Source organism: Monodon monoceros, unplaced genomic scaffold (genome assembly GCF_005190385.1).
Source record: "Monodon monoceros isolate NGI ecotype Baffin Bay Population unplaced genomic scaffold, NGI_Narwhal_1 Super_Scaffold_14, whole genome shotgun sequence".
NCBI lineage: Eukaryota > Metazoa > Chordata > Mammalia > Artiodactyla > Monodontidae > Monodon > Monodon monoceros.
Genome location: NW_021703770.1, coordinates 62,816,688 through 62,831,057, shown reverse-complemented (window position 1 = coordinate 62,831,057; position 14,370 = coordinate 62,816,688). Strand labels below are relative to the sequence as shown.

Here is a 14,370-nt window from a genome sequence, read left to right as displayed (position 1 = left end):
AAAGCACCTTACACAGTGCAAACTGGTATAGGTACAAAGATCTGCAAGATAATATTATGTTTTTAATTTTCAATTTTGATTTGTCATAGAGGAAAAATAATGACAAATAGGGTTCGATGAAGTTTTTTCCTTTGTGGTTCAAGCATTTCTGCTATTTACCTGGTGGAGTGGTTGAGGATGATGAGTAGGATCTTGGCAGAAAGAACCAGCAGAGCATTTGTCTGTCAGTCCCTTGTGCATGACAGTGTGCACTGATTCTTTTATAGCTATTTCAAATTTGTGATCCAGATGAGAAAATTGAGGTAAGTACGTTAGCTTCAGTTAAAACCAAAAACTAAAACCAGTCCTCAGTAATTTTATTTATGCGCATTTAGCACAGCACATACAAAGAGGAATAGCCGTATATTTGCTAAAATTTTAGGAAAGAAGTGAAAAGACCATGCATGTGTATAGAAAACACAAGTTACATAGACACGAGAGAATGAAGATGGCAAAACAGTGTCTGAAAAGTCCTAATATGGAAATGCAGAAGGCAGGAGACATGAAGTAATAAATTCAGTTATCAATTTTAGGTATATCTATAGTACTGGGGAACCGCCCGGCATATTTAAATGAAAGAATGGGAGAAACTTTCAGGAAGGAATTTTAGCATTTATTAAATTTTAGAAAACAGTGTTGAAAGATCTAAATAATTGAAATTATTTTGGTTCCAAAGAAATAGATAGATAGTATCTCAAAAGTTATTTGGAGGAAATGGTAAATTTATTAGTTAACCCACAGATGGAAATTATTGGTGGAGGTATCAGTGAGTCAGCATTTGATTAATATAATAAAGAATTGTTCAAAATAGGCCCTGTTCAATATACAGTCTGCTGCTTTGTGAAGTAGTGACCTCTTTATGAATGAATGGAGCATGCCCATCTACACGGTGCTGTGGATGGGCTCCTGCTTTGCGGGTGAGTTTTGTCTCAGTGATGTTATAGGTTGTACGTAATCTCAGATTCTTTCACCTCATATGGGTCATATTATGTTGTTTATATTGTTCTGCTGTTTTCCATATCTCCTGAGGATATTTTGTAGAAAATGTATTTAAACTGTAGCCCTGAGTTTTAATACTAAGTATGACCTAAGCAAGGTTTTTTGTTTTGTTTAATATTTATTTATTTATATTTATTTTGGCTGTGCTGGGTCTTAGTTGTGGCATGCAGGATCTTCGCTGCGGCATGCAAACTTCTTAGTTGCGGCATGCGTGTGGGATCTAGTTCCTCGACCAGGGATCGAGCCCAGGCCCCCTGCACTGGGAGCGTAGAGTCTTACCCACTGGACCACCAGGGAAGTCCCTCAAGGTTTTTAATCCATCAGAAACCTTTAGAGATTCTCATCTGGAGACTGTATATTGGGCTGATGACTTCCCAAATCACCTTCCATTATTTACTGAAACATCTTTTGAAATTATCCAGTGTAGTTGATTAGACCATGATTATACTGTGGCCTTCCTTGTCCTAGATTTGGATCCTATGATAAGTTGGGTATCACATGTGTAGCAAATTGTCAAAAGCTACAAAAATATAAAAATAAATTTGTCTTAGTTTCTCTCAAAAGTTGCTGAGGAAAAGAGCTTGGGTGTCGTTTCATTTCTCTGTAGTGCTGTATATGACCTCCCCTAAACTCAGTAGGTTAAAACAACAATTTATAATTTCTCACGGTTCAGTGAATGGGCTGGGCAGTTCTGCTGGTCTCACCTGGGCTTGCCCACGTGGATACATTCAGGTGGAGTTCTGCAAAGGCTGCTAGGGTGGGCGGCGGGGCATGTCACATGATTATCTGGGGAGGTTGATTGGGACTGATTTTTTTTAAAAACCTATGTTCTTATTTTTGTTAATTGATGAGATCTTAATAGGATATGGTAATTTCCAGGAAAATTAGATAATGTAATGATGCAGATCAGAGAAATTATTCAAAAAAGGTTAACAAAAGTGCCAGTAAATGTTTTGAAGGATCTGGTTCAAATACAGTTTTCTCTGTCTCCTCTTCTGATCTCTTCCCTGTGCCTGGGCTTGTCCCCCCGGGAACTCCTGGGTAATGACCTGTGGCGTAATAGCAATATGCCTGGAAGTGTTTTCTAAAACCATTGATCACAATCACTGCTTCCACTGTCCACACTTGAACACTGGTGTGTTGATGTTAGCTGACATCTCCTTCCCCGAGTCCCTTAAACAAAGAAACATGGAGGAAGCAGCTGCATGTTTTTAGTTTAGATTTATTTAAATTACAGAAGTAATGTTTACTTATTTTGACAATGAAAAAAATAGAGACATGTGGAAAGATAGTCTCTCTCCCTTTAGCCCTCTCAAAGTCCACTCCCTCGGAAATAGTTTGCATCCTTTTACATCCTTTTCTTTGTATAAACTAACATAAAATGTGTGAGTTGAATTGCTTTATAAAACTGGCTTTAAACTGTACAGTACACATTCTTAAGCAACTTGTTTCTATTATTTTAAAATGTATTACGGACATATCTCCATGCAAATAAATTCAGATCTATGTTATACTTTTCCGTAAGTGCATACCTGTACCATAGTGTGAATATGCTATAATTTATTTATTCCCCTGTTGAAGTACAGTTACATTATTTCCAGAGTTTTGCCACCACAAACTTTTTGGTGAAATAAACAAATATCGTGCACTTTCCGATAAAATAAACAACCTTGTACATATATACATAAGTATGAGTGTTTTCATTTATTTATGATAATTTACCAGACAGAATAAGATTGCTGAGTCAGAGGATCAGTATATGTTTTATTATAATAAATATTTCTGAATTACTTTTAAAAAGGTAGCAGAAAAACATTTTCAGTAGGTTGAGACTGTCTTTCTTATAGCCATACCATATAAACTTTAAAAAATTATTTTATTTTAATCAAAACAAAAATATATATGGTTTAAAAAGCAAATTAGTACCACAAGGCAACGGCGTCCTTCTTTTTCTCGTGTTCTGCTTTTAATGTAGAACCACTTTTAACTCTTAGATGTTTCCTTTGGTACACAGATCTACATATGTAAATATACAAGATACTTATATAGTTCTCTTTCAGTTTTTAAATTTGAGGCATTGTCTCTTGACTTCCTTCTAAGACATTGTGCTTTATACACAGGGCCCATCACATTCTCATAGTACAGGCAGGCAGCTACTTTAGATGTTGGTTAATGTATACTTTGCATTGATTTTTTCATGATTATGTTAATTAGCCTTTTTCACAGTAGAGCCATAAAATAGCCAACTGTTAATTTGTTTCCAGAATTAATAATTGGCTTGTTTTTCTGTTTGCTTTGCTTTCTCTGTACCCATCACTAATGCTTCACCAAACCCTGCCTTAAAGTATGTATTAAACACTTTCAATATGCTTAAATACATCGTGGTCTTTTGTCTTAGTTTATATTTTATACTTTATTTCATTTAAGAGGTTTTAGAGACTTCTCTCCTGTAGTCCTTTGTCCTCTTGCTCCAGTCTTTACTCCTTAGTTTCCAGACTTTTTCTCAGCTCTCTGCTGAGACCATCCTTTACCGTCATCCCAAGGCTTACCTTTTCCTTTTTCTTATGGGGGATTATCTGTTTCCTGAATCTCAGGTCTTTCCAGTTTTGGGTTTACTTATTTATTTTGGTGGAGCACCTCCATTAGGAGCTTTCTGTAAAAGAGCGCTTGCCAGATATAGTTCTGAGTCCTTACAAGTATCTTGATTGATTCTTTCATTGGATATAAAATTCAAAGTTAGAAGTGATCTTCAGTTGGAATTTTGAAGGAATTTCTCCTGTGTCTTCTGGGGCTAAGCATTGCTATTGAGAAGTCGGATGACCATTTGATTTGCTATTTTTGTCCCTGAAAGCTTTTAAAGATGTTCTCTTTATTACCACTGTTGTAAAATTTTGAGATAATATGCCTTACATTATGCTGTGGACATTTTATGGATCCTTCCAATCTGAAAGGCAATTATGTTTTTATATCCTTATTATTTTGGCATTGGTCCTCCTTGATTGATGCTTTCATGTTTAAATGGTATGAAATGTCCACTTTTTTGGGGCATCTCTCTCTTCAGGGACTAGGTTTCAGTATTCTCTACCTTGCTAAATCCAGTTACCACTCAGTTCATTTTGCATCTTCCAAAAACAAATGTGTAGCTATTTCTTGCCTAATGATGTCTTCTCTCTTTATTCAATCAATTCTTTGATAAAAGAAAAATACCATAATGTAATTTTAGTGGGAATTTGAGGCAAAGTGAAGGTAAATAGAAGTATTCAGTCTTCTTTGTTTTATCAGAAGACAGCAAGAATGTCTTAAAAACATTTAACTAATTGCTCATGAAGAAGGTAGCAATTATTTTTTAAGCTGCTAAAACATAATAGAAAATATACTTTGCTTGTGTTTTTCCATGATTTATATAAATTATTAGTTTTACATCAGCACCTGCATTTTCTTTGTTCTATAAACACTGTCACACTTCCTTACTTGTTCAGTTAAAACATGTCTTAAAACCCAGCTTCATAACTTCCCCTCTGTTTGCTCACAAGAAAACCATTTCCAAACATTTTTATTCTGTACACTGATCTTGATACAGTCTTTCACGTAATGATGAATAGTAAGTTTTTATCATTATGTAGCATGCTTATGAAGTAATCATTTTTTTTAAACATAGTGCCAAGGTCAGTAGATCATCCTAAGTGGAACTGGAGGACTAAACCAGAAAGCCGTGATTTTGATGAATTGAACCACATCCTTCAAGAGAGCAAGAAACTGGGAAAAGCCCTTGAGAATCTCTCTCGAAGTAAGTTTATTTACTTCATTATAATTGGAATTCCTAACCAATATTAAAGTAGAAACATTCATTACTATTACCAGTAACATACTTCCAACATCCTCATTATAACTCCATGAGGGGTTGAGGAGTTCTAAGAGCGTGAGATGGGAAATGAGGACTGATCTTGCATGTTACAGGGATTCGTGGGAAGACTAGTTTATATAGAGTAGGAGGGGCTATAGACCCCCTCCCCACAATGGCTATTTGATTCCAGTCTCTCTACAGTGTCTTTGTGCATTACCCAGGTGAGCTGGACACCTAATGGTACCTTACTTGTTCTTCTCTTTTGAACCCTGTTGTTTTGTGTCATCCCAGTTAATGCATGTACCTGTTTCTTCCATGACTTTCTGATGTCTCTAAACTAATTAAGGATAGTGACTGGGCCAGATTCTTCTTCGAATCCTCTCAGAACCTAGCAACATATCTTTTTGTAAAAGCAATGATCTGTAATCCTAGGTCCTGGGTCAGAAGTTTTGCTCTGCCACCTGTGAGGTGAATAACATTACGTAAATCATTAAACCTGTACGAGCCTTGGTCCTCTCATCTCCAGGTCAGGAAGACATGATTCTGTGTCCCTCTTCTGATAGGTGAGAAGGTTTGAAATGATACGTTTCAAGTAAAAACTTTTAAACGTTATTGTTGTGAGAGTAGACAAACAAATATTTTGATTTGATAAATGCATTGTGTATGTAGAAATACATATGTATTTTATGGTTTTAGTAGTGAGTTCAAGGTATTTCTATCTTTCTCTGGTTCTAAGTAGCGCTTAGTTTTAAAAATTAGGCACCTTTAGATGCGTATTAATGCTATAGCCTCACTAAAATTTTCTTCTGGTATTATGGAATATTAAAGATTCTTAAATGGAAAATAGAACACTAGCAAATTGTAGTAGATTATATTTGAGGATCAGTATGTCTTGTAAAATAGCGTTGTGTTACTAGTTTCATGATACTTTTTTTTTTAAATTAATTAATTAATTTATGGCTGTGTTGGGTCTTCATTTCTGTGCGAGGGCTTTCTCTAGTTGTGGCGAAGCGGGGGCCACTCTTCATCGCGGTGCACGGGCCTCTCACTATTATGGCCTCTCTTGTTGCGGAGCACTGGCTCCAGACGCGCAGGCTCAGTAATTGTGGCTCACGGGCCCAGTTGCTCCGCGGCATGTGGGATCTTCCTAGACCAGGCCTCAAACCCGTGTCCCCTGCATTGGCAGGCAGATTCTCAACCACTGAGCCACCAGGGAAGCCCCCATGATATTTTTTAAAGTTAGAAATTTCCCTTGGTATATATTTTGGGAGAAGTTTATATATATATGTATATATATGTGTGTGTGTGTTTATATATTGTATTATACTGTAATTATATATTTATATACTATATTTTATTGTATTACAATTTTATATATAGAGAGAGATTTCATTTTTTCATACTTCTTAATTTATAATTTACTAGAGCCTTTTTTATTAGACTTTTATGCAGTGAACCTGTCTCAGAAGTTAACTTGACTTATGATAGGGTCTCGTAATTTTGCCATTAGTAGAAACTCTTTGGTTGGGGTACGAGAAAATCCTGCTTCTGTCTAGATCTACTATTGGAGCAAATAATGATAAAGTGAGTTTTCAGCTAATTATTACGTTCATGAAAAGAACCTTACCTATTAATATGTCAAAGGCTTTATGTGTGTATATGTATGTATGTCTTACCCCTTTGGTCAGAGTCTGTGGCTCTTTATAGACTCTCAATTTATCTATAAACGTGAGTTTAAAAAAAGATTGAAGAAAAAGCCCAATTATTACACATCTTCACTTATAGTATTAGTCAATTTTTGTCCTTTAAAACATGACAACTACCTTTTAAATACTTGTTATATCATTGTTAATTTGTAAGAAAGCATTTGACCACTAACCAAAACTTTTAAATAAAGGAGTTTGATGCACTTGTCCAGATCTGTAGCAGACGTGTCAAGGTTCACGCTGTGGTCTGTCCCAGGAAAACCTAGCCTTAGATGGGGGCTTGCAACTGAGTCGTCTGAGCAGAAGCGAGTGGGAGCTATGACAGGGGTTCATTTAACGCAGGCAGGGAAGCCTGGAGAAATAAAATGGCTGGGGTAGTGGTTGATCAGGAGAGTAGAAGAGATGCAGGTTTGGGACATTACTCTTGGGACAGAGTCAGGGCCAGAGAAGTTGTTGGGTGAGTCCGTAGCTTGGCCAGAATACAGTGTAACATTCAGCATCTATGTATGTGATGTGTATGATGGAGAGTTGTTTTTGGCTTCATTGATCGTTTTAAGGGGGCTCTTTTTTTTGTGGCAGTAGTGGTGGTGTTTATGTGGCATAAGGGAGCAGTTGGTCACACAGGGAGGGGTCGCTCATTTCTCTGTATGTTTTTTGAGTCTCTTTTAGAACAAGATGCTACTTTCTTGGATGACTTGAGTTTCTGTGACTTTCGCTGAGATTTAATATAACGTCTTGTCTTAGGCCCAGCATGTATCTAACTACTCAGTTATCAGTTCACCTGAGATGGTGATGTTTATGTACTGATCTCACTGCCCAGAACTGAGCTATTTAATCTCAAACTGTTCTTCCATCTTCCTGAAGGAGGATGTTGTTCATTCTTGTTTGATCTTGTTTGACTCTTATAATGGCTGTGGCTTGGTAACTCTTTCTCTAATCTAATGGTAACGTTATTAACCATTGTTTTATTTACTAGGAAGACTTAGGGAATGGACTCTTTTCTCCAGTTATAGTCAAAAGGAATGTTCATTGTCTTGTTATTGTGGACCTTTTTCTCCTGTGTCACAGGAAAGGTTGAAAGTTTTTAGTGATCTCCTAATTTTCATACAGTCTCTGATAGAATTCTCTCTGGCAAGGTTGGTCTTTGCTTTATCTTAGTTTTACTTTCTGAAAGATGTTACATACTTTTAAAGTATTTGTTATTTAGTTGAGATTGACAGCAAAAAATCATTTATATCCCTCAAAATGGTAGAATTATCTCATCTCTACAGCTGTCAGCTTATGCAGACTGTACCATGCTGTCTTTCTGGCTTTTTGCAAACCTCTCGATGTAATGCTTTATCTTAATAAAGTCAGTCATGAACTGTGACACTCCTCATGCTGTGATTCTCTCCTCAAGGTATACGTGTTAGAATAACTTCAGTGGCTTGGAATAATGCCAGTTATTAGTTTTGTGACCTTGGGAATCTTTCTTAACCTCTCTGTGTTTGTGTCACCTTTACTGTAAAATTGCAATAATCATGGTACTATTTCTAAAGGTTTTGTGACTATCACATGAGATGCTGTATCTAAAGTGCTTGGTATGGTACCTGGTATGAAATAATTGCTAATTAAATGTTAGATACAATATTCAGCTTCTATTATTGTGTAACAAATTACCACAAACTTAGCAGCTTTAAAGAGCACAAATTTATTATTTTACGATTTCTGTGCCTCAGGAGTATGGGTGCGGGTTAGCGGGGTCCTGTGCTCAGGGTCTGGGCAGGCTGAAATTAAGGTACCGGTTGGGGCTGTGATCTCACCTGGGTTTGGAGTCTTCTAAGCTCATTCTTGTTGTTGGTCAAATTCAGAGGTTGCTCTTGCAGCAGTACGATCCCTGTTTTCTCACTGGCTGTTGGCCAGGGGCTGTTCTGAGACCATTCTCAGGTCCTTGCCTCGTGGCCTCCTCCTCTGGAAACAACAGCGCACTGTTTCTTCTTTGAAGTCACTGGGGCACATCTCTCTGAAGCTTTGCCTTCTTTTAAAGGGCTCATCTGATTAGGTCAGGGCCACCAGGATCATCTTCCTTCTGATTTACTTAGTCAGCTGTTTAGTAACTAAATCAAGAGAGTGATACCCTTTCATCTTCAGTGGTCCCACCATGCAGACTCAAAGGGAAAGGACTGCACAGGTATGTGTCTTGGGAGTCATCCTAGAACTCTGCCTGCCACAGATACTATTAGTGTTATTACTGTTTATCCCTAACAGCCTGTAACATGCTTCAGCTGAGTGCTGCCCAACAGAAATGTAATATGAGCCACATGTGTGATTTTATATGTTCAAATAGGCACATTTCAAAAACGGAAAAAGAAATTAAAATTATTAAAATATTAACCCAGTGTGTCTAAATTATTTTCAGTTTAATTTGTATTCCATGTAAAAATTATTATTGAGGTATTTTATGTTCTCTTTCTTTCATACTGAGGCTTCAGAAATCCGGTGTGAATTTTATTCTACAGCACACCTCAGCACAGACGAGCCATGTTTCAAATGTTCATTAGCCACGTGCGGCTCCCCTATCGAACACCAGAGCTCTACCTAATGTTAAAACAAACACACACAAAAGCCCTTCTCAGGGCTTCCCTGGTGGCGCAGTGGTTGAGAGGCCGCCTGCCGATGCAGGGGACATGAGTTCGCGCCCTGGTCCGGGAGGATCCCACGTGCCGCGGAGCGGCTGGGCCCGTGAGCCATGGCCGCTGATCCTGCGCGTCCAGAGCCTGTGCTCCGCAACGGGAGAGGCCCCCGCAGACCGAGAAAAAAAAAAAAAAAAAAAAAAAAAAAAGCCCTTCTCTTGAGGTTGAGTTACTTCAGACAGAGGCACAACAGAATTCCTTCTTCCTCTTTCATCCAAAGTTTCAAAAGGAACAGTTAACACGCACGGTCTCCACCTGCTCCTCTTGCCCTCACTCCTCAGTGCGGTTACATAACTGCACCCATCATTCTACTCAGACCTTTCTCACTGTGGTCACCAATTGAATCCAAGTTGTCAAACTGAATGAACACTCTTCCTCACCTTACAGAATTGCTCTGGTAGTTTTAACACTGTTGATTACTTTGTCTGCCTTCAAACTCTCCGATCTTTGAGTTTCTGGGACTTGGCCCTCATTTGATCGTTTCTGGATGCTCTCCACATCATATCTTGTAGGTTTCATTCTGACACTTCTCTTTCTTTCCTGCCGCTATGAATGCTGTTCCCACAGTTCATTCTCTGCCTCTGCTCTTTCAAATGCTCTCTGTGTCCAGCCTTATCCTCCCTCAGAGATTTAATTATCACCCCTACACAACTAACTCAGATAAGTGTATTTCCCATCCAGACTGTGTATGCTTTTATACAAGATGGTGGATATCCCACTGCCGTGCTAAATTCAGTATATCTAAGCAGATCATACCTCCTTCTTTACTGTGACCTTCCTTCTTCCTGAGTTGTCTCAGCTGTTGGCATCGTCAGTTACTGGTTCAGCCAGGCTGGAGCCCTTCTAGACTCGTCTTTCTCCCTAACTGTTAATAATTAATTTCCAAGTCTTGATATTTTCCCTCTATCTTGGGTATGATTTTCTTCTCTGCCGCATTAGCACCCTCTAATTCACACTCAGCACCACTGACCAGACCATTGGTTTATCCATTTAACATGTTTCCTTTTGTTTCATTTCATTCCTGCCCCGTGACAGAAAAAACAGGTGCAGTCCCTGCTCATACTGAGCTTGTGGCTGGAGGGATTACCATGACCCTAAGTTAGGGGAGTCTTATGGCCAAAATCTCTGTGGCTCAATACAGTATAAGTATTTAGTCACTCCATATAGTGTTCCAGGGTTGCAGACAGTTCTATCCTGTTATTCTCCTATCTTCAGCACCTGATCCAAGGGTCCTGAAAGCAGAAGGAGACAATAGAGGATTATGGGGGTGGTTTCTCATGCCTAGAGGTGGAAGTGCTCACATTACATCACCCACCTTCTACAACTGACTGCAAGGGAGGCTGGGGAAAGTAGTCTAGCTTGTGAGCCCAGGAGAAATACGGAAATAGTTTGAAGCATGAATAACCATTCCCGTCCACACTCTTGTTTCTCTGTATCTCCAAACAGCCCTCACTGCAATCAGTGGGATGGATCTAGAGTGAAGACTTGACACCACTTGTTGCAGACGTTCAAGGGCTCCTTAAAAACCTCATAGAAGGTGCTCCATGCTCTGACCCTTAGTCATGTGTCCAGTATCATCTCTCATGACTCATCATCAGGCCACTTGTGCACCGGTAACAGGGAAGTTTTTCACACTCACTGATGTTTCTGCATTTCATATATTTGCTTACGCTGTGTCTGTACCCTGAAATCACACCCCCACTTGCCCCAAGCTAATTTCTGCTCCTCTCTTTAGCCTCAGCTCAAATTCCACTTGATGATTTAGTGCTGCTGTCTTTCTGTGGAATGGATCTGGTACCCCTCTTTCTGTGCTTCCATACTTTTCTCTGTACGCGCTTAAATGCTGTGATCTGCTTTCACAGCTCTCTGAACTCTGAGCTGCGGGGAGTCCAGGGGCACCTGGACTCTCCAGCATGCAGCACAGTGATCAGTGCATAATTCCGTCACAATTCGCTGAGCGAGTGCCACCTCTGCTTCCATTTCTTCCTGGTCCATCTTCTCTGTGACCCCTCCCTTACTCTTTCTTCACTGCAGATCTACCTTCTGCTTCTCTAAGTGTGGGCCTTTGATGTCATATTACATAGGTTTTGGTTATTATATATTTGATTTGTTTGCTGAGACCTTTGCCTTTAACTGTGGGCTGTCTGTTAAATTAAACAGATAGGTAAGCAAGTAGGAACCCGAGGCTTTTCTGAGCCTAAGGCCTTTGCTGCCTTTGGCAGTTTTCTGCGAAGGAAGGCAATGATAGGATGAGTATCTTTAGCCCAGTTAGACATTGGTCTACAGATTGTAGTTCATGTGAAACACTGGCTGGAGCTTTTCCAAGGAAAAAAGCCCAGCTGTTGGGAGAACAGGGGACGATATTTATGCTCTGTGACTGATAATAGCTATCTGGACTCAGCCAAGAAAAAAATAACAGATGACTTTTTTAGTTCAGCCATCGTGAACATCCCGCAAAAGTCTTTTCTGACAAACAGCCTGAGGAGTTAGGGACTAATAGCCTATGAGTGAAAATGGAAGCAGATGTTGTGGTAATTGTTTGTTCATTGCATGCAGACCTCAAGTTTACCTTTCAGTAGGAGAGAGAGTTGTGAAAAGCAGAATTTCAAAGCCTTGTAAGGAGACGTGTGGGAGCCTTCAACAAGGAGGTTTAGGGCCAACGTGGTGAAGAATATATCTGAGTAGAGTCTGTAAGGATAAAAAGGTAAAGCTAAGGTAAAAGGAGAGTGAAGATGTGTCATGAAGTGGGAGGTTCCTGACAGAAAAGCATGTGTGTAAAAAGAAGGAAGAAAATTCACAAACATTTCGGAGAAAGAAGAAAATTTTGTATTGTTGATGCGTTAAGGGTGAAGTGAGTAATAAAGTCAACGAAGGTGGAAGTCTAGGTGGCAGGGGAGTCGGGGGTGAAGATGATCCTGTGTTTCCGAACGATCACTCTGGTGCCACGTGGAAGATGGAATTGATATGGTTCATGTCTCAGGGCAAAAACCAGATGAAGAGAGCCTGAAATAGAGCGGTAGCTGTGGGATAGAAAAGAGGGAATGGTTTAAGACAGGTATTGGTACTGGTCAGCTGCGTGTTAGCAGCCAGGCCGCACGGCAGGAGGTGAGCGGTGGGCAAGCGAGCAAAACCTCATCACCCGCTCCCCGTCACTCGCATCACCGCCTGGACCATCCCCGCCCTCCCCCCGCATCCGTGGACAAATTCTTCCATGCGACCAGTCCCTGGTGCAAAAAGATTGGGGACCGCTGGTTTAAGAAGTGTAGAAGATTATGTGGTTAAGACTCACTGATATGAAAGAGGTGTGAGGATAAAGAGAGAATGATGTGCTTAGATTGTTTTAGTTTTTTGGTTTTGTTTATAATCAAGGTGACTGGGTGCTGCCTCTGCCTCAGATAGGAATTCAAGAGGGTTTGAGGGTGGAGGAGGAATGTTGTTTCGAACACCTTTGGTACATCCAAATGGTGTGGATAGCCCTCCTCTGTTCCCAGCAGTCAAGTGTGTGTGTGTGTGTGTGTGTGTGTGCGCGCGTGCGTGTGTGTGTAAATTGCCTGTTTGGAGAAGAAATTTGATTAGGGATATAGGTACAGTAATCTTTAGCATATAGGGAAAAAGAGCCCTCCCCCAAACACATACCATTAACATTTGAGATACAGGTAGAAAAGTGATCTAGTTGACACTGAAAAGGAATTTTCGGACAGGTAGGTTGAAAACCAAGGTAGAATGCTTTCAAAAAATCAGGGAGAGAAAATATTTCAGAAAATCTAGCTGTCCGAAGTGGCAGATAACTTGGTAAAAAAAAAAAGATGGCAAACACATTCATTGTGTGTGCAGCCATCTCCAAGCTGTGCTTGCATTGTTTCCTGCAATAATAGGAAAAGCTGGAAATTAAGTAGCTTTTATTAGAGAAAGAAAAATGGATAAAGAAATCATGGTACATTCACACAATGGTATACTTTATAGTCATTAAAAATGATACTGTAGAAAATATTTACTAATATAAGAATAGAGTTTTATACAAAAAGCAGATAACAAAATAGTATGTTTGCCTTTAATTTTGTGTTATATATGCATATAGAGGCATACCGCATTTGTATGTATGCCTTTATATGCTCAAAAAATTATTTGGAAGAATTCACAAGAAACTGTTATCATTATTTATGAGTGGAGACTTGTTTTCCTTTTCCCTTTATTATATTTTTTATTTTGTTCTGTGATAAATATGTATCGGTTTGACCAAATGAAATCAAATAGGCTTTTTGCAAAAGGAAGAATCGGGGTAATCTGTCTTTACAATTCTGATATCATTGGGATTTTTTCCAATAGGGAGTCAGACTTTGGAAAATAGCTACTTCCAGTTTATACCATATGAATTTTCTGATCTACTCTCATGAAATGAATTACATTGACTAAGCTATAAAGAATCGTGAAAATTTGCTACTTTCATTTTTCTTAGCTACCACCTGATTCTAACTCTAGGGCTAACCTGATGCCTGGGGAAATGGAAATCTTGGTGGAGCAGGTTGCTCCTGTTTACTTGATCTAGCACAGCTTGGAATGTAAGAACTGTTTTGGAAGAAATTCTGATACCACTGAGACCTCTCTGAGGGTTGGAATAAATGGAAAGGCCCATAAGTTGAAGGACACAAATGAAAGTATCCAGATAGGTTTGCAGTACAGCAGAATCAGGAACCAACCTCTGATATGCCTGTGGGAGCCCTTGCCTCTTTATCTAGAAGAGAAGCTTAGTTTCTGAAGGAACTCATTTCCCCCTGTTCATTTCCAAGAAGCCCACTTCTATCTGGGACACCATTGCTGCCCTAAGCCAAGCCTCTTTGGCTACTCTGAAAGGACAATGTCTCCTGTAAAATCTCACTTGGGCTTTTAGGAAGACCATGTGATCCGGTATGCATCAAGAGTCCCATAATCAAATCCTGGGCCTTCTTTCCTTACAACATATTGTAGCAACCCACTGTATTTTCTCTCGCATATTCTGTTCCCCACTGCCCCTCAGTTTCTATAAAATTTTAAAATATACTTTAAAATATGATGGATTTTGAGAGTTAATGAAGTGCCTAAAAGTTGTTAATCTCATCTCAGGGAATAGCTG

The 14,370-nt window shown here is 39.3% G+C and overlaps 1 protein-coding gene across 1 annotated transcript in view; it reads left to right on the top strand.

Moving 5' to 3' along the window:
• Positions 1 to 14,370, top strand: part of CUNH8orf34 (chromosome unknown C8orf34 homolog) — a 332,018-nt gene that overhangs the window by 65,334 nt on the left and 252,314 nt on the right. Inside the window, 1 exon segment of the mRNA XM_029222885.1 lies at positions 4,697 to 4,825. Coding sequence (XP_029078718.1) covers positions 4,697 to 4,825 — 129 coding nt within the window.